The 18,895-nt window shown below is 48.9% G+C and overlaps 2 protein-coding genes across 2 annotated transcripts in view; both read left to right on the forward strand.

Moving 5' to 3' along the window:
- The window catches only part of LOC115095917 (tafazzin-like), a gene marked incomplete at its 5' end in the record, with an annotated part of 42,460 nt that extends 35,329 nt beyond the window's left edge, over positions 1–7,131 (forward strand). Inside the window, 2 exon segments of the mRNA XM_029610263.1 lie at positions 3,352–3,429; positions 3,602–7,131. Coding sequence (XP_029466123.1) covers positions 3,352–3,429; positions 3,602–3,703 — 180 coding nt within the window.
- A 3,069-nt stretch (positions 7,132–10,200) lies between these two features.
- LOC115095924 (V-type proton ATPase subunit S1-like) overlaps positions 10,201–18,895 on the forward strand; it is a 34,003-nt gene continuing 25,308 nt past the window's right edge. The window contains 1 exon segment of the mRNA XM_029610274.1: positions 10,201–10,339. Within this exon segment, the coding sequence (XP_029466134.1) occupies positions 10,227–10,339 (113 nt within the window). The 5' untranslated portion in view covers positions 10,201–10,226.

Below are 18,895 nucleotides of genomic sequence, written 5' to 3' on the forward strand. Positions count from 1 at the left end.
TGGCCCTTGGACGTCCTCCTCTATGTGTTTCCTCCGTGGCCTCTTGTGGGAAAAGTGCTTCAAAGGATAGAACTTCACGAGGGGCCGGTCATCCTGGTGGCACCCGAATGGCCCCGCAGGTCGTGGTTCGCGGATCTGGTCAACCTGGCGTCGGACGGCCCTCTTCGTCTCGGCCATCTTCCTCATCTGCTTCGACAGGGTCCTGTATTTTTCGACCAGGCAGATCGCTTTTTTCTAGCGGCCTGGCTTTTGAATGGAGACGTCTGAGGTGTAAAGGCTATAAGGAGGAGGAGATTACCACTCTCCTGAGGGCACGTTAGCCATCTACTTCTTTGGGTTATGTTCGCGTTTGGAAAGTCTTTGAGAATGCCAGTTCTGAATCGGGTGTCTCGGCGCATTCGGCACTGGTCTCCGTGGTTCTTTCCTTTCTTCAGAAAGGCCTCTTCAGGGGTCTTTCCTTCAATTCGTTGTGCGTCCAAGTGTCCGCTCTCGGTTCTCTTCTCGGTTGAGTTGAAGGGCACACCTTGGCGTCTCACCCGGACTTTGCTCGGTTCTTAAAGGGCGCCAAACCTTTGAGGCCCACCGTCCGTCCCACTTGTCCATCCTGGAATCTCAATTTAGTCCTCCGGGCTCTCTGTGGGGCTCCATTCGAACCTCTCCGACGGGCTACTCTAAAGGATCTTACGCTTAAGGCAGTTTTCTTAGTTTCTATTTGTTCCGCTCGTCGGGTTTCGGAGATTCAAGCGCTGTCCTGTCGGGAGCCCTTTCTGCGTTTTTCGGATTTGGAAGTCTCCTTCAAGACTGTTCCTTCTTTTTTGCCGAAGGTCGTTTCTTCCTTCCATGTTAATCAGTTGGTGGAGCTTCCTGCATTCTCTGCTGAGGACGTTGCAGGTCCCGATGGGGGCGATCTTCGCCGCCTTGATGTGAAACGTGTGTTACTCCGTTATCTTCAAGTCACCAATGAGTTTCGAATCTCCGATCATCTTTTTGTCCTCTCGAGTGGTCCAAATAGAGGAAAACAGGCTTCTAGGACTACTATTGCTCGGTGTTGAAGGAAGCGATTGCCTCGGCTTATCTTTCCCAAGGCCGGACAGTTCCTGAGGGCTTGAAGGCTAACTCTTTGCGTTCTCAGGCTACTTCGTGGGCGGAGAGTCAGCCGGTCTCTCCACAAGAAATCTGCAGGGCCGCTACATGGACATCCCTGCATACCTTTGCTCAGCATTACCGTCTAGATGTGCATGCACCGGTCTTTGGTTCTTTTGGGCGGCAGGTGCTTCGAGCGGGACTGTCTCGGTCCCACCCGGTTTAGGGAAGCTTTGGTACATCCCACAGTCTGGATTGATCCGGGTACGTACAGGGAAAGGAAAATTAGTTCTTACCTGTTAATTTTCATTCCTGTAGTACCACGGATCAGTCCAGACGCCCTTCCCTGGTTTCTTTCTTTTCTGCCGTCCGCTCGAAGTTTTTCCTACAGGTCTCTGGATGTATATCACCTGTCATTCTCTTAAGGACACTGGAAGCATCTGTATTGATGACCAAGGATAGGCAAGAGCACTATTCTACAGAGTCCATTCCTCGTTGATAATTGTTTCGTTTGTTACTCATTTGAGTCGTGTTTACTTGCTTGATCTATTTTCGGGGTTATCTTAGTTATTATCTGCTTTGACAATGGTTATACTGAAGGGCTGCAGGGTAGGCTCTGTCCTGATATAGGATACCCTTTTCAGTTTTAGTCTATTTCCATCTGCTGGACAGGAGGCTCAACCCATGGTCTGGACTGATCCGTGGTACTACAGGAATGAAAATTAACAGGTAAGAACTAATTTTCCTATTGAAGTCCCCTAGCAGAAGCATTTCCTCTTTCATAGCAATCCTGTGAATATCCTCCATTAAATCTTTCGTAATTTCTTCTGTCTGTGCTGGAGGTCTGTATATAATGATCTGGAAAGAGGGAATCTGGAAGGAGGAAATGGATCATCCATATTGGTTTAATATTAACCCACAGTGCCTCCGCCTTACCTTATAAACCCTGCAGTTCTGTTGATTTAATAGTTTATATATATATATATATATATATATATATATATATATATATACATATATACACACATACACACTACACCTTCTCCCTTTCTTCCTACCCTGTCTATCCTGAATAGATTGTAGCTCAGTATAATTATCATCCAGTCATGGCTTTCCATGTACCATTTCTCTGTGACAGCTACTATATCTAAATCAGCTTCTTCCATGACTGCCTCCAGATCTGGGATGTTATTCCCCATACTGTGAGCATTAGTGTATATAGCTTTTCAAATATTGCCCTTTTTTCCCATTTCTATACAAGTATGTAATGCTTTACTTACCTTGGAGTTTTGTTCATCTATCCCTGATGATTCTAGGTTAAAGCCCTCCTCAGTAGAACTGCCATTCTGTGTTGAAAGATGCTGCACTCCTTCATTGACAAGTGTATCCCATTCCTGCTCAGCAATCCTTGAAACATCATCCCATGGTCCAGGAAGCCAAAACCCTCTCATGGACACCATCTACGCAGCCATTCATTTATCTCTAGAATATGTTTCCCTGCCTGGGCCTTTATCCTTATCTGGGAAGATTGAAGAGAATACCACATGTCCACCTAGCTGCTTTACCCTCTCTCCCAGAGCCATGATGTCACTTTTGATACAACCTGCTTAGTACCTAGCAGTATAATTTGTGCTAGCATGGATGAGCAGCATCAGAGAGTGGATAGTAGGCTTGTGGATTTCGGCAATCTTTCTGTAATGTCTTGGATTTTGGCTCCTGGCAGACAGCACACATCCCGGGACAAGATGTCTGTTCGGCAGATGGATGCTTCCATGCCTCTCAGAAATGAGTCCCAATCATCCCTACCCTTCTGCCTCCTAGGTGCAGTGCTGGTTGTAGCTGCATCTTTGGGGTTTGCATGTTTTGGTTCCTCTTCCTCATGGGATGTTATATCCATTTCCAGGGCTGCATACCGGTTCTTCAGTTTAAGGGAAATTGGAGCCTAGGGTCTAGTAGCCATAGTAATGTGGGCTCAGCTGTCATCTTGTGGTTCAGTTTCACCACTATATCTGCCTGAGTTCTCCATCTTAGATGTCTTGATAAGCATTTCAACGATGTAGTCCTCATTCTCCTGGATGCTTCTCGGTCTCACCACCTCCTCTCTTGAGTTCTGTTGCCTCTAGAGATCTCTTCCACCTATTTGTTGTGCTGTGAGTTGAACTGGGAGTTTGAACATCTCAGTGAAAGTCTGCAGACTTGCTTCTGCTCTCTGTGTGCTGAGCTTTCTTTCCTGTCCACTAACCTGTTCTTTTTTTTTTTTTTTTGCAGAAAATCACCATTCTGATTGGAAATCCATTCAGTGTGTCGCCTTTGCTGGAATGCCTCAGATCGGAAAACAGATCTACGGTAAGGAGCCTCCTAATCCGCGTCTCCCCCTTCGACTTTAACATGTCTGTGAGGGGACCTCACCCCCAGCTTGGTGTGCGTCTATGTACGGGCATGTGAGACACCATTCTTTAGCACGGGTTTGGTTGTGACCATCTCTTTTCATGTCTCCCCTCCCCCACCTCCCTTGCAGGTGGAAATGCGGAAGGCAATCACAGACTTTATTCAGGAGGAGTTTCAGAAGCTGAAATCCCAGGCAGAGTCCCTGCATCATCACTTCCAGCCCCACAGATAGCGGCAGGAGGAGCTGGACATCCAGAATGAGAAGGGTGGATTGTAAATCTGTAAAGTCCCCGTCTGCCTCCTCCATGGCACCAGCGCAACCCGGCACTCCCCTCCCTCCCCATCTCTCCTGACTGTCCCCTTGCCATCCCTGGTCCTTCCTCATCACCACAGGGGTCAGCGCAGAAGCCTGTGTGGACTCCTTACCATCATCATTATGGTGTCTGGCAGGTGTACTGTAATTGTCTGAGGATGAGAAGAGGCTCCACGGTCGACTCCAGGGCATGATGCAGTGGTGGTTCGCAGGTCACAAGCCCTTTCTCTGAACAGATGCTCTTCTCCCAAGATCTGCCACAAGAAAGGGTCCTGCGAACTGAGAGGCAAAAATGCTCCTGTCTTCCACTGCTTCAAACAGAAACGTCAGCTTTCCAGCTTGCTGTGACCTCCTGGCACAGTTAACCCTGGGCATTTAATTCTGGTCAGGAGGTGGAATTATTTGACATGTTATTTTGCATATGAGTTTGAAGTTTTAAAATACATACTTGTAGGAAAAGTTTGATTTCAATGGAGGGGAGGAAGTAAAAAAAACCACAAAGCAAATGGAGAAAAACCTGAGTGTCAGCTGGTCAAGCTGCTAGGTAGTCACTGAGTCATTTTTAAATGGTTGTGGGCGACTTAATTTCACTCCTGCGTCCTGTCCAGTTTTTTGAGTTGGTACAGTCAGAGACAATGAGCAAGTTCCCCCAAGATCGTCCTGTCATTCAGGAACCTCCCAGGGGCATCCTGTGAAACCTGACTGAGGTTCCACTGTAAGCAGGTGCAGTAGGCGCATACAACTTTGCTCCAATTTTAAACAAGGAGTTCAGTGTACAAATGTCTCCAAAAATGAGTGCTCCTCCGTGCAAATCGGGCATTAGCTATACCTCCCCCATGCAGCGAGGCGCAGAGGCTTAACTCTGGTTTTCTTGATGCTGGTGGAGTAAGGTTTCTGGGGATTGAACCTGGGGTTCATGGTTTGGGGGTGGGGGTCCTGTATTTGGCATTTATTTCTTATGGTCTTCTTTCTTTCTTGTGTCACATCGAGTTTTATGTGCATTAAGGGGCCGATGCAATAATTGTGCACAGAAAACAGATACTCATTGCCAAGCGTCCCTTTTCCTAATGCGCACCCAACTACCTCTCCTGGGTGCACGATCCAATATTTACATGAGGGGTTGCACTACAATGGAGATGCTAGGGAAAAATGTGCGTCCCTAGCACCTCCTCAGCATCAGGCGCACAGGAGAGGTGACCGTGAAGCGGGTTGGGAAAACGGACGCTCAATCTGCGAACGTCTATTTTCTCCCATTACCGGCATAGACACAACCCTATATGTGGCCTGGGCTGTGTATCTTGTGGGTGTGTTGGGAGTTCAGAATTTTGTTTTTCAAAAAATTTTATTTTCAAACTTTCTTTTTTTTTAAACTAAATACTGCTTTATTTGGTTCCTCCTACTTATTATTGTGACTGTACTATTAGGAGGACTCATAAAAAACAGGATTTATTTTTTTTTTCAATGCGCCCTTGAGAGTGGTAAACTTTTACGCCAGCCCTGGGCTGGCATAAAATTTGCCACGTTGCAAGGGTCCATTGACCTTGCGGAAAATGTATTGGATCGCGGGGATTAGCTAATAGCTTCATCTACATGAATTTACATGTGATGAGTGCTATTAGTTATGCGGTGATTTGGACATGCTAAACCCCATATTAGAACAGGAGTTATGGACGCATGTCGGAAACCTGCATCCAATCGTGTGTTAAGCCGTGTTGTGGCTAGCACGCGGTATTGCATCGGCCCCAAAATATGTTTTGAGTCCCTAACTCTTGTTGTCTGGGTACAAATCATGTCTTCTGCACACTACAATGTGCATAAACCATGTTTTGAATATTCTAAGCCTACTTTTGGATACACGTTTTTTGGCTCAGTTTGCTTTTTTATTATTTAATTCCCGATGTATTATCATACCATTAGCTTACTGTATTTCTGGACTCTGAAGTCCAGCACTCATGTTTTATTACAGCAGGGCCTCAGGCTGGGGTGCTATCTCCAGGCTTCTGGGTTTTTTGTGTTTCCTCATTTTAAAAATCTTAGTGCTATAGTAGAGAGAAATATATATATATATATATATATAAATCTAGAATTTGCAAATCAAATTAATTCTATTTGCATGCTTTTTGTAATGTTGATTACAGCAAGGATGAAAGAGCTAGAGAACCCAAAAATGCAGGGAAAGATGTCAGGTTGGGGAGGGGAGGAAGTGGGGACAGGGGGAACAGTCTCATGAGAGTTTGTGCGACCTAAGAACAAATGTTCATTGACCTGCTGCTGCATCCAGTGGTGAAAAAGTCAGCAGTTCCTACAAGAGCTGAGCCAGAGACAGCTTTCAGTGATCACTGCTCTATCCAAGAGAGAAAAACCCCAGTCCCTCAGCACTCATTGCAGCCGTCCCAGGAGCAGGACCTGAGACATTCACAAGTACATTTTCAAAGGGCTACGCACATTAAAAACTGGGGTTTACGCGCACTGCACACATTTTTTATAGGCCCGGCCATGCGCGTAAACACCGGTACATGCAGAAGGGCCGGCCGGGGAAGCACGCGCTGGCAGTCGGCCGGTGCGCGCAGATTACTTCTGCTCTGGAGAAACAGTAAGTAACAAAATTAAAAAATTAGGAATAAGTAGGGTTAGGTTAGGGGGAGGAGAGGAGAGGGGAAGATGTAGGAAGAGTAGGGTTAGGGATAGAAAAGTTCTCTCCCAGTACACTCCTTAATTGGTGCGGACTGGGAGGGAACTGGGGGAGGCCCGATTGCGTCGCCGCACGGTTATAAAATCCCACCCCCCCTTGTATGCATGAGTCGCGGGCCGCCCGCACATTAGCATGCAACTTTTAAAATCCGGCGCACGTTATAAAATTGGCGTGTCCATGTGCGCACATGGATGCACGCGCGGACTTTTTTAAATCGACCCCTCAGTGATCACAGCTCCATCCTCTGGGGAAAGCTGCAGCCCCACAGCTCTCATTGAAGCTTTCCCAGGCCATTACATCTTTTTGTTTTATTATTTAATTTCCTGGCTGCAATAGTTGAAGTTTTTCCTTTAGTGTTTTCTTGCCTCCCACCCCCACTGGTAAAGCACAGAGAACAGTACTTTGGGTCCTGTGGAATAGTGTTCCAGATCCTTGTACTTGGTTGGAAAAGAAGCAGAGAATTTTGGGGGCCAGATGTAGTAAATATTGTTCCCGTAGCCAGAGAGGAGAAATCCCTAGGTAAAATCTAAACCTTGGGTTTTTAAACTGTTGTCTGTTTTCTCACAGATACCATGAAATTGACTAACACTGTGGGTTTTAAGCCTTTTTTTTAATAATATGCAAATTCTTTTCAATAAAGATTTTCAAGACCTGGCTCTGTCCTGAGAATTTTTTTTCTAGCATTCATGATCCTCTTAGCATAGACCGGGATGGAGAAGACTTGAGAGTTTGGTTGCATTCAGGGGCGGTTCTATAATGATGTAGGGTGAGGCAGCTGCTTCAGGCGGCAAAATTTTAGAGCAGCAAAAAGTACCCCTCAAAACGCTCCTCCAGCAGCTACCTCACTTTGCCACCAGATAAGGATTTACGTTCGTGCCTGCAGCAGAAGAGCCCCGCGGCAAGAGTAAGGAAGGCCCCGTGGGCTACCGGTGACTGAAGAAGAAAGAAAGTCCAGCGGGCTGCTGGCAGAGCCCAACTCACCGGTGGCCAATGAAGGGAAGTGGATCGCTGGAAAAGCTCCCAGCCTGCCGGCGACCAAAGAATTGAGAAGGCCCAGTGGTGTGCCATTAGATACCAACCCAGTAGCAGCCAAAGAACTGGGCTGCCAGTGGAGCCCAACCTGCTGGTGGCGAAGAAGGGAGGAAGCCCATCTGCTGCTGGCAGCAGAGAAAATGAAGCCCCCAGCTGTGTGTTTGTGAGAGCGCATGTGCATGGGAGTATGTGTGTGTGAGAAAAGGCACATGCATATTTGGGTGAGAGAGCATGTGTGTGGGTGTGAGAGCATGTGTTCCCTGTATGTACCCGGATCAGTCCAGACTGCTGGGTTTGCCTCCCTTCCAGCAGATGGAGCCAGAGAAAAACTTGAAGAGCACCTCCTCTTAATCTTGTGTGCCACCTGCATCTGTTCAGTATTTCTCAGTCTCCAGCAGATGGAGGTGGTGCAAAACCTGCGGTCTTTGACCATTTCTTCACTTAAAAAAACAGAAAGTTGATTTTACTTCTCAGGGCAGATCATGTAAGCTTTTACAGGGATATACCTCCCAGGTGATAGGCAGGCCCTAGTGAGGCTATCCCTCCTGGTCGCAGGTCGTGTGGAGCTGGGGCTATTGCCCTGTGTGGCTCCTTTGGTCTGGTAAGGTGTCAGGGGTGATACCGGTAGTCCGGTCCCTCCCCCTTGGTCACAGCCTGAATTCGGAAAGGTCTGTCAGCCTTCTCCTTTACTAATTTTCCCACGGCCACATACAAAAAAAAGAGGCAGGAAAGAGTGTGGCAGCACTTCGGCGCTGCGGAGGTCAAGCTCGGTCCCCTTTTGCTGCTGGGGACCTCCGGGACTGCGTTAGCCGCCTTCAGTTCTGTTGGGAGTCTAATCCGTCCCCGCCAGCCCATTTGATGCGTCCGACGTGTTGTGTGGCATACGGGGAGTCTGCTTCGCAGCTCTCCCACACAGGGCTCTGCCTGCATTGCCTCCCTGGAGGGGAGGGTATGTCAGGGGTGAGGCCAGGGTCTGGATCGCGGTCCCATGGTGCGGGCAAGCGATCAGCCAACCACAAAATGAGGACTGATCTGTTCCTGCTGAGTGCGGGAACGGTGGCTATTTTGAAATTCTTCTCCGATGCTCAGGCTAAAGCAATGGGGGGCGGGGATCTCCCGCCCAATTTGTCCCTGGTGCATGGCAGTCCTGAGGGCCCTCAGAACTCGCTCCAGGATTATTCTGATGGCGAGCCCGATCACCTAGTGAGGATGGGTCTGGCCCCAGCCACTTTTTCTCTAGACTTTGTGCTTTTAATACACAAAATACACATACTTTTAATTCCTAGCTACTCAGTCCCAAAACAGGGGCAGTTCTCAGGATCAAACAGTAGCCCCTCAAGAAGGTCCCTGTGAGGGAGAAGGCCCCTGTGTATGTGAGAATGTGTAAGAATGAATGTGTTATTGTGCTTGGGTGAGAGGGAAGATAAAATGTGTATGGCCCTACCTCCCCCACTCCACGATGAGCTCAGGGGAGACTGGAAGTCAAAAAATCCCAGGTAGGGAGAAATGTTTAAATCCTTATTCGTTTTAATTATTGGGTGTAATTTGATGTTTCTGCTCTTTTGAAATATTTAATTTGGGGGGAAATTAGAACATTTTTTAATTATTGGATTTTTTAAATCTTGAGATGTTTTGAAATATTTTATTGGTGTTTGGGAAATTTTGGATACTCTTATTAACTGGTTTGAAATATTTATTAATTTTATGAATATGATTTTACTATTATAATTGATATTTTATATTTCTTGATTTTATCATTTAATGTTTTATGAAGATTGGTACTGTGTCTGTTTTTCCATTGTTGCTCTGCATGTAGAGGCTGTTTTTTGTTGGTTCCAGTTCAGTTCTTCTCAGCACTTTTCTGTTTATACTTTCTGATTTCTTTATTCTGTATTTGGTGAGGTTCTGCATCTGACAGAGATGAGGGGGTAGGAGCATGCCAGTTTTTAAAAATATAGATTGCAGGAGCGAGCTGGGCTTATTTGATGAGCTGGGACAATTGGGGGGGGGGGGAGGGGACAAAAAACGTAGCCACGGCCCAGGATGCAGGACAAGGAGTGGGTGGAGAAAAGGGGGGGGGGGGGGTCTCAGGCCACGATGTGGAGCAGAAATCGGGAGTCAAGGCGCAGAGGGGAGTAGGGAGATACAGGGGAAGAGAAAGGGGTTGGTGGGCTTGGGATGGGGGAAGAGAAAGGTGGAGGCTGGGTCAGGGGGGTGCTTTGCTGAATCTGCCACCAGCTGTGCCTTTTGTTGCTAAAGGAGAAAGTACTATGTCAAAGCAGACGCTGGTATAGGCAAGGAGAAGGGGGCGGGAACGTAATTCTGTATATCGTCCCCTCACAGAAAAATCCTGGCCCCGGCTCTGAGATGCCTCCTTGTAACCCCGCGACTGCTGGAGCTTCCTCTTCCGCTGCGTTGAGCGGCAGGGGGCTGCCCTAGGAGGCTCGGACTGAGTAATCTGCGCTCCACCGCAGCCAGGAACAGCGATGGCGTTGGACCTTGGGTAGGATTAACAGCCCCTGGGGTACCGGGAAGGGGCGGGACAGGGACGGTGCGTGGCCCACGGCCTGTGAAGCGCCGGGGTGGATCGGCAGCCGGTGACGTTCGGGGGGGGAGGGGCAGGGTTCGGCCTAGGGACGTCGCCTTGTGACGCGTCAGGAGGGCGGGGCTCGGTCAGGTGACGGTCGATGGTCGGTCAGGTGAGCGGTAGACGGGAAGATGGCGCTGGGGAGGGCTGGAGCGTTTGTCTCGTCGTCGTCGCTGCTGCTGTTGCTCGTGGCTCCGGCGCTGTGCGTTCAGCAAGTGCCGATGCTTCTCTGGTCGAGTCAGGGGTGAGTGAGGCGTGCACGGCCACCCGTGCTCCGTATCTGGACGTTTCTGCGCTTCTTTCCGGCGGGGCCACCTCCGACGCAAGATCCAGCGAGGGGAGGGGCACTGCCGAGGACCTGGGCTGCTGCGCGGGGAAGGAGGAGGAGGAGGAATTTGCCGTTGCAGACTCGGGGGGCGCACAGGACTGGGTTCTGGAGGCGGCTGCGGCTCTCGGTGGAGGGCTGTCACTGTCATCGCTGGGTGCGGGGACGGCTAAAATTGTGTGGCAAAGCTGGGGTGGGACAGCAACTAATTCTGGGCTTCTGATGCTAAGGTTGGCTGGGGCTGACCCCCGAGGTGGATTGTAAGAAAATACTAATATGGGGAATCCTTTTCAAAATCGGCCCACAGGGTTATCTGTTTGACTCCCACTTGGGCTTTCTGAGCATCATGTGTTTCATCAGCGCCCAAATGCATGTCAAGCTGATCCTTGAGAGGTACATATTTTTAATATCATCAACAACATTAACCCGTGCAATTAGGAGTAAGACTGAAACCATACACACCGCAGAGAGCCCTAAGATCACAAAACAAAAGGACTTCTAAATGTGCCTACATCGCAGAGTACACATCTAACACAAATAAGAGACTAAATATTTTCCACGGCGGGCCCCAAGTTGTGGAACTCTCTGCCAGAATCATTACACCAGATAACAAACGTGAACTGAAAACATGGCTCTTTAGGCATGCATATAATCTAACCTAAAATACCAATATGCCGATTATAGTCACTGTCAAAACCATAAATAATGTTACTAGAATAAGTAATAAGTATTGAACAATGTAATGTGGAACGTGACAACTTACTGATTAATACGTGAAGGATAATGAAATATCATTTATGGAGTATTAACCATGATAGTAGCCCTCTAGCTAACTTGTACATGTAGCTGATTTGCTGTTGTGTTGACCTAGAATATGAATGTTGTAAAAATATGAATATTGACTTTGTAAACCATTGTGATCTTTTGGAATGATATATAAAACATCTAAATTAAACAAAGAAATATCATGTGACCTGGAGCAGACTAGAGCCAAAAAATTATACAAAACAAATGTAACATTTTTCCTACATAACTAGGAAGTAGAGCACACTCCAGACCAGGGCTGAGCAAACAGAGCTGCAGTTCCTCTTCAATCTATGCATTCGATTGGGTGCCCCACAAGTTTGGTTACATCTCTCATAGATATATATCCTGGTCTGGTGTTAAATTCTCTTGTCAACCAACCACCTCTTGAACCAGCTGCCCAACAGAGAGCGAGCCACATTGTCAGCCAGTATCAAACATGCACTGTCATACAGATTTTCAGATTGAGACAACTTTATTGGTACATACACACACACACCGACGCACACCAAGAAATACTCACTCACTGTGTGGGTGTATCTTTGTGTTTTCAGTGTGTGTGGATTTGTGTCATAGAGAGATGCATGCATACAGTTTGTGTCTGAAAGAGTGTATGTGTGGGTGGCTCTCTCACTCTGACACACAGACATATATACACACTCCCTCTTTTTCTCTTTGACACATACACACTCTGTTGTGCTGCTGCCCATTTGCTCACACAGTGAGTGCCCCTTGCCCCAGAACTGCTGCATCATCATGTAAAGTTCTTGCTTGCTGCCATCCCTTTCCCATCCTGCATCAGCCCCCCTCCCTTTCCCACTCTTTGACACCCCCACTTTCCAAGAGACTCACTGGGTCTACAGTCAGCTGCCCCTCTCAGAGCTTAGCCCAACCATGTCAGTCAGAAGCCTCACCAACAGTGTACAGGCACTTACTCTTGGCTTGCCCCCTTCCTTTTCATGCCTGTACCTTGCTGCCTCTTTTTTTTTGCCTTGCCCCCCTCCTATCACCACAGTTCCATAGAAACTTTTCTACACAGCCCTGTACTTTTATGATTTCCCAGGCCCTGCACTGCATATCTAGTCCAGGAGAGGGAGGACCAGAAGTGATCCATGCTGTTCCCTGAGTTTAAAAAAAAAAAAAAAAAAAAGAAAATTAAATCTTGGCCAAGACTGTGGAGAGCCACTGACTGCAAGCAACACAACTCCAGGTGGAATCCTGCCTTCCCACATGGAGCCAGGGCTGGTGTAAAGATATTGAATGCTCTGGGCGAACCTTCTAACTGCACACTTCCTGCTCTGCGCTTCCCACACACAATTAAAAATTATTGTATTTATAATAGATTTTACATGAAAAAGTACATTCAAACTACAATCTTCTGAGATAAAAATCAGAACATGTATTTTGCAATTGTAATTCAGTTTACTCAGCTTTCTGAGGGTCAAGCTCATACTCAACATCCATAATATATCAGGCTTGGTAGTGTGTCCCATCAGTGCTCACACATGTTCCACAGCCTGCCGATAGATGGCGCCATAATATATCTGGCTTGGTAGTGTGTCTGTCAGTGCTCGCGCAGGTGGCTCAAACACACCAGAGGTACGAAGGACAGCGGCCATCGCGGACAGGCAGAATATAGCAGAGGAGACCCTGGCATGCCGCGAACAGAGCGTGTCCCGCGGCACACACGCCGTTCGCGGCAAAGATGAAGGCCCGGTGTGCCATTCGCGGCACACGGGGGCCTTCCATTTTCGCCGTGAACGGCGCAGGTCCCGCAGCATGCCAGTGAGAGAGAATGTGTGTCGGGGAGGGTGAGAGAGAGCCGGGGGGATGTCGGTTAGAGAGAATGTGTGTGTGAGCGAGGGGGGTGACAGAGAGCATGTTTGGTGAGAGGGGGTTGGGGAGGGTGTGAGAGAGAGTATGGGAGGTGAGAGAGGGTGGGTGGGGGGGGATGCTTGAGTGTGGGTTTCAGAGAGGGAGCCTATATGAGGGGATGTGTGTGTGTGTGTGCCAGAGAGTGAGGGAGCCTGTATGAGGGTGTGTATACGAGGAAGGGACACTCTTACAGTTAATTTCTAGGGAAACCCCAAAATAGCTGCAAATGTAGGATCATGATTCCAAAGCCCAGCAGAAGCTAGCTTCCATTAAACTGGAGACCCAAAAGAACAGGGAGGAAATGCAAACTACTAGAGCCTTGATGCGCTTAGCAAAATCACAGAACGTATAGGGAGACATGGTTTTGGATGTTTCTCTAGAGACTTTTGGAAAGGGATTATAGGTGTGCCGGATAACTTTTTATATGATTTCTGTCTATTGTGATCATTTGAAGCTGTTGCGGTTTTCTAACCGGTGGGAATAACCTAGTAGGGCTCCAGGAAATGTATTATTGTGTGGATAAATGGGTGTCTTGTGTTTATGCTTTGTGATGCCTAGGCAACACTTTGTTCTTCGGGTTAAACAAAAAAACATTTAAGATGTGCGATTTAGGGTGTGTAAATTGGAGGTACATAGTTTTATATTTATTGTTTGTAGCTTTTTGCAGGGTTTGGAACTTTTATGTTTTGGCATTCTGTATGTCTTATAAATTAATAAAAAAAAAAAAAAAAAAAGACAAAACATGGTTTTGGGAAAATAAGTGTGGTAGCTTGCTGGGCAGACTGGATGGGCCGATTGGTCTTTTTCTGCCATCATTTCTATGGTTTAATGGCACATCTATAATTTTATTTACACAAGGGAAATCTTGCCTCATCAATCTGCTGCATTTTTTTGAAGGGGTTAATAAACATGGATAATAATGAGCTAGTGGATAATAGTATATTTGGATTTTCAGAAGGGCATTTGACAAAGTCCTTCATGAGAAACTCCTGAGAAAATTAAAAAGTCATAGTTTAGGAGGAAATGTCCTATTGTGGATTGCAAACTGGTTAAAAGTCAGGAAATAGATTAGGACTAAGTAGTCCATCTTTTGAGAAAGGTAGAGTGCCTCAGGGATCTGTTCATTGGATCAGAGCATTTTAATATATTTATAAATGCTCCGGAAAAGGGTACGACAAGTGAGATGATCAGATTTGCAGATGACACAAAATTATTCCAAGTTGTTAAATCACAAGCAGATAGTGAGAAATTGCAGGAGGACCTTGCAAGACTGGGAAACTGGGCATTCAAAAGACAGATGAAATTTTAATGTGGACAGGTGCAAAGTGATGCACATGGGAAAAGTAACCCACATTGTAGTTACACAATATTAGGTTCCCTACTAGGAGTTACCATCCAGGAAAAGATTCTGAACGTCATCATGGACACTACTTTGAAATCTTCGGCTCACTGTATGGCGGCAGTCAAAAAAAACAAAACAATGTTAGGAATTATTATTTCCTAGCGTGTAGCAGATGAACTCAGGACTAATGGGTATAGCGTTGTATAGTGTGCTCCTGATAGCAGTTGGAGACGGAGTCATATTTCAATCTGACATCAGCACTACATATATCCGTGCACGAGGCTATGCTCTCCAGTTTTTTCCGTCTCCATAGCAGTTCGGGACTTCACACACGCTTGCACAGTGTTAGAAAACCAAACTCCAAATTTAAAGAAGAAACAGAAAACTTACCTCCAAAACGAGCCCTGTTCTCCTGCGGTGATACTTAAGGGTCCCTCCCCCTGTCGAGGTTTCCTGAGGTGATTTCCGAGATCCCTCAGAAGTAAGCCTCGGTCCCAGCTTGGACTTAGCCCCCTGAAAAGGGAGTGGCTGAGAGGCAGCGGGTGCAGAACAGAGCGTGGCGATGAAGGTAATTCCCTCTCCCCCCGCAGCCGGAGACCGCCCGGCAGAGGACCGGGAAGCGCCGAGACAAGGTAAGGTAGACAACTTTCTCTAAGTCTTAGGTTTCCAAGGCCGCACAGATCGTCCCTCCGGCGTCTGTACAATCGGGTTGAGCAGCCCCGTCCGGGCTGGACCCAGATCCGGCAAGAGGGTTCTCCCACGTGGAGATCCCCTGAGGGGGGCCGCCATCTTACCGCGTGTGCCGCATCGTCCGCACAACCGAGCTGGGCGCACAAAATACTTGTGCGCATAGCAGCGCGCGCACATCGGGGCCGGGCGCACAGCAACACGCTCAAGGGTGCCGAACACATGACTAGGACCACGCGCACCCGGAGCGCATAACCAGGCCTCCCGGCACGCGCACCTGTACAGGATCATGGCACCACTGTCCAAGACAGCTAAAAGTCAAGCCATCTCTCCAGCATGCCACTTGAGAGCGGCGCAGCCCAAGGTGACTTCCGCCCTGTGCCTGCTATGCAAAGAAGCTCGGGGGGGGGGGGGAGGGGGAAACCGAGACAAGGTCCCCCTCAGCCTGTAGAGGACTCCAGATCCACCAGCGAGACTACCCCGGACCTCTCTATTCCCGACTCGGCCCCTCCACAGTGGGGGCCCTCAGGGGAGTGCTGTCAGATCCAATGCGGTCCCAGGCAATTTCACCTGGGTGGGATTCTTCGCTGAGCGGCAATCCTACATCCACGCACAGACAGGGCCACCAACAGCACAACCACAACCCCCGCCAGTGGTCCAGAACCTCCCAGGCCCCTCCCGGCCTCCACCAGATGAGCCTCCCCTGGACAAATACCTTCCCTTAGGGGACACAGATGACTCGGAGGAGGAATCAGAACCCCTGGAAGAGGGGAAAATCCCTTCAGGAACAGTACCGTATCGAACCATGATGCGCTTCTTTCCAAAAGACGAATTATCAGATCTCGTAGCCACGAGTCTGAAGGCATTGGCCATCCCGGACACATGCAATGCAGCAGAGTCCAAGGCGAGCCCCTTCCTGGCTGTGCTCCGCCAGACCTCACGCCATTTTCCTACACTACAGACCGTACAACAACTGATCGACCTGGAATGGGACGCTCCAGAGGCCACCTTTAAGGGAGGGCGAGCCCTAGAAGCTCTCTACCCCTTGGACCTCGCAGCGAAGGAACTCCTGAGGTTTCCCAAGGTTGACGCCCTGGTCTGCGCCACCACAAAGCGCACTACCATACCAGTCTAGGGAGGAGCTTCACTCAAGGATGCCAATGACAGACGGCAGGAATCCATCCTCAAGAAGTCTTATGATGTATCAGCTATGACCTTACAGATCGCTGCCTGCTGCGTCGTGGTATCACGCGCCTGCCTGGCTATGGCCAGGGACGCAACTACGCCAATCGAGGCATTAGACCCGGCAATATCATTCCTCACGGATGCGACCTCAGACCTGGTATGCACCTCAGCCAGGAGCCTCTCATCCATAGTATCAGCCAGAAGACAGCTCTGGCTTCGTAGCTGGTCAGCCGACGCGACCTCTAACCTGTTCAGAAGCGAACTGGACAAATTAGCCGACAATTGGGGCGAGTCCCCAGTACCCCGTCTACTCGAGGACAGAAACAAGAGGAGCCAAGGGCAGAGGATCCCAGCGTTTTAGACCATACAAAAACACTTACCAAGCCCCTCGCCCCGCCAGCAAGGGACAGTCCTTTCGGAACAGACACAACAAAAGAGGAGCCGGCTCGGGACCAGGCCCCAGCCGCAACACGCAATGAGAATCAGCAGACCCATCTACAGGAAGAGATCATAGGGGGCAGACTCGCCCTATTCTACCAAAGATGGGTCGAAATAACGTCTGACAATTGGGTCCTATCCATCATCCAAGAGGGATACTACCTGGACTTCCACAGCATCCCCCGGATAAGTTTGTGATTCCTCCGTGCCACGACCCCTCCAAGAGGAAGGAAGTGGAAACCACACTATCAAAACTGCTCGCCCTAAAGGCAATAACACCAGTGCCCATGCACCAACAAAATTCTGGGCACTATTCCATCTACTTCATCGTGCCCAAGAAAGAGGGAACATACTGGACCTCAAGACCGTCAGTCACTACCTGAAGGTACCCCGCTTCCACATGGAAACCCTGCGTTCAGTCATAAAGGCCTATCTCCACATACCAATTCATAGCATCCATCAGCATTTCCTACGCTTCGTGATATTGGGCCATCGCTACCAGTTCCAGGCCCTACCATTCAGGCTAGCTACGGCTCCCCAAACGTTCACCAAGATCATGGTGGTATTAGCGGCGACACTGAGGAAAGAAGGAATCCTTGTGCACCCATACCTGGACGATTGGCTGATCAGAGCGAAATCACCAGAGGAAAGCCATCAAGCAACCACCAGAGTCAAGGAACTACTGCAGAGCCTTGGGTGGGTCATCAATACATCCAAAAGCCACCAAATGGAACAAAGTCACCCTTCCCCCTAGGAGATTGATGGAATAACTACGAGCATGGTTGAACTCCACTCTCTCCAAGGCATGGGACTATCTCCAAGTCCTCGGACTCATGGCATCAACCATAGAAGTTGTCCCATGGGCAAGGGCCCACATGCGGCCCCCTACAACATTCCCTACTGTCACAGTGGAACCCAATGTCTCAAAACTACTCCACCCCCCCTCCGGCTACTGGCGAAGGTTTGGAACCAGCTACAATGACTACAAGAAGATCATCTAAGCGAGGGAACAAGCCTGTCCCCACCGGAATGGACCTTGTTCACCATGGATGCGAGCCTGCGGAGATGGGGAGCCCACTGCCAGGAGCTAACAGCTCAAGGGCAATGGGACAAAGAAGAGTCGGCATGGAACGTAAACCGACTGGAAGCCCGAGCAATCAGACTAGCCTGCCTACAGTTCAGTCACAGACTCCGGGGCAAATCAGTCAGTCATGTCGGACAACACCAAAACAGTGGCCTACATCAACCGCCAGGGGGGAACCAGAAGCCAGCAGGTGTCTCTGGAAATAGAGCCCCTAATGACGTAGGCAGAATTAAAGCTACAAGGGATATCAGCTGCCCACATCGTGGGAAAAGACAACGTCACTGCAGACTACCTCAGCAGAGAGTCTGGATCCAGGGGAATGGACACTGTCTACAGCAGCCTTCCAGCTGATAGTAAACCACTGGGGAACCCCAGCCATGGATCTTCTGGCAACTGGGTCCAACACCCGGGTTCCCAAGTTCTTCAGCCGAAGATGGGAACCACTGTCCCAGGGAATCAACGCCCTCATCCAGACCTGGCCACAGGAGGACCTACTGTACACTTTCCCTCCATGGCCACTACTGAGCGGAATCATCCGCAAGATAGAACACACAGAGGGCTGGTACTTCTAGTGGCCCTGGACTGGCCAAGAAGACCGTGGTACGTGGACATGTGAAGACGTCTGGCGGGAAACCCTCTACGCCTACCTTCACACAGGGATCTACTCCAGCAAGGACCGATCCTCCACAAAGACCCAACGAGATTTTCTCTTACGGTCTGGCCATTGAGAGGTCTCACCTGAAACAGTGGATACTCAGGACCAGTGATTGACACACTGCTCCGAGCGCGCAAGCTCTTCACTTCCTTAACATATATACGAGTATGGAGAATATTCGAAGCCTGGTGTGAGGACCACGACATCCTTCCACGGACAGTCAAAATCCCCATGATCCTGGAATTTCTGCAGGACGGCGTGAACAAAGGGTTGTCCCTCAGCTCCATCAAGGTGCAACTGGCTGCCCTGGCCAGCTTCAGACCCAGGGTGGACGGCACCAGCCTAGCGGCCCACCCAGATGTCTCCTTCTTCTTAAAATGGGTCAAGCACATTTGGCCACCTCCT

The sequence above is a fragment of the Rhinatrema bivittatum genome, chromosome 1 (genome assembly GCF_901001135.1).
Source record: "Rhinatrema bivittatum chromosome 1, aRhiBiv1.1, whole genome shotgun sequence".
Taxonomy (NCBI): Eukaryota; Metazoa; Chordata; class Amphibia; order Gymnophiona; family Rhinatrematidae; genus Rhinatrema; species Rhinatrema bivittatum.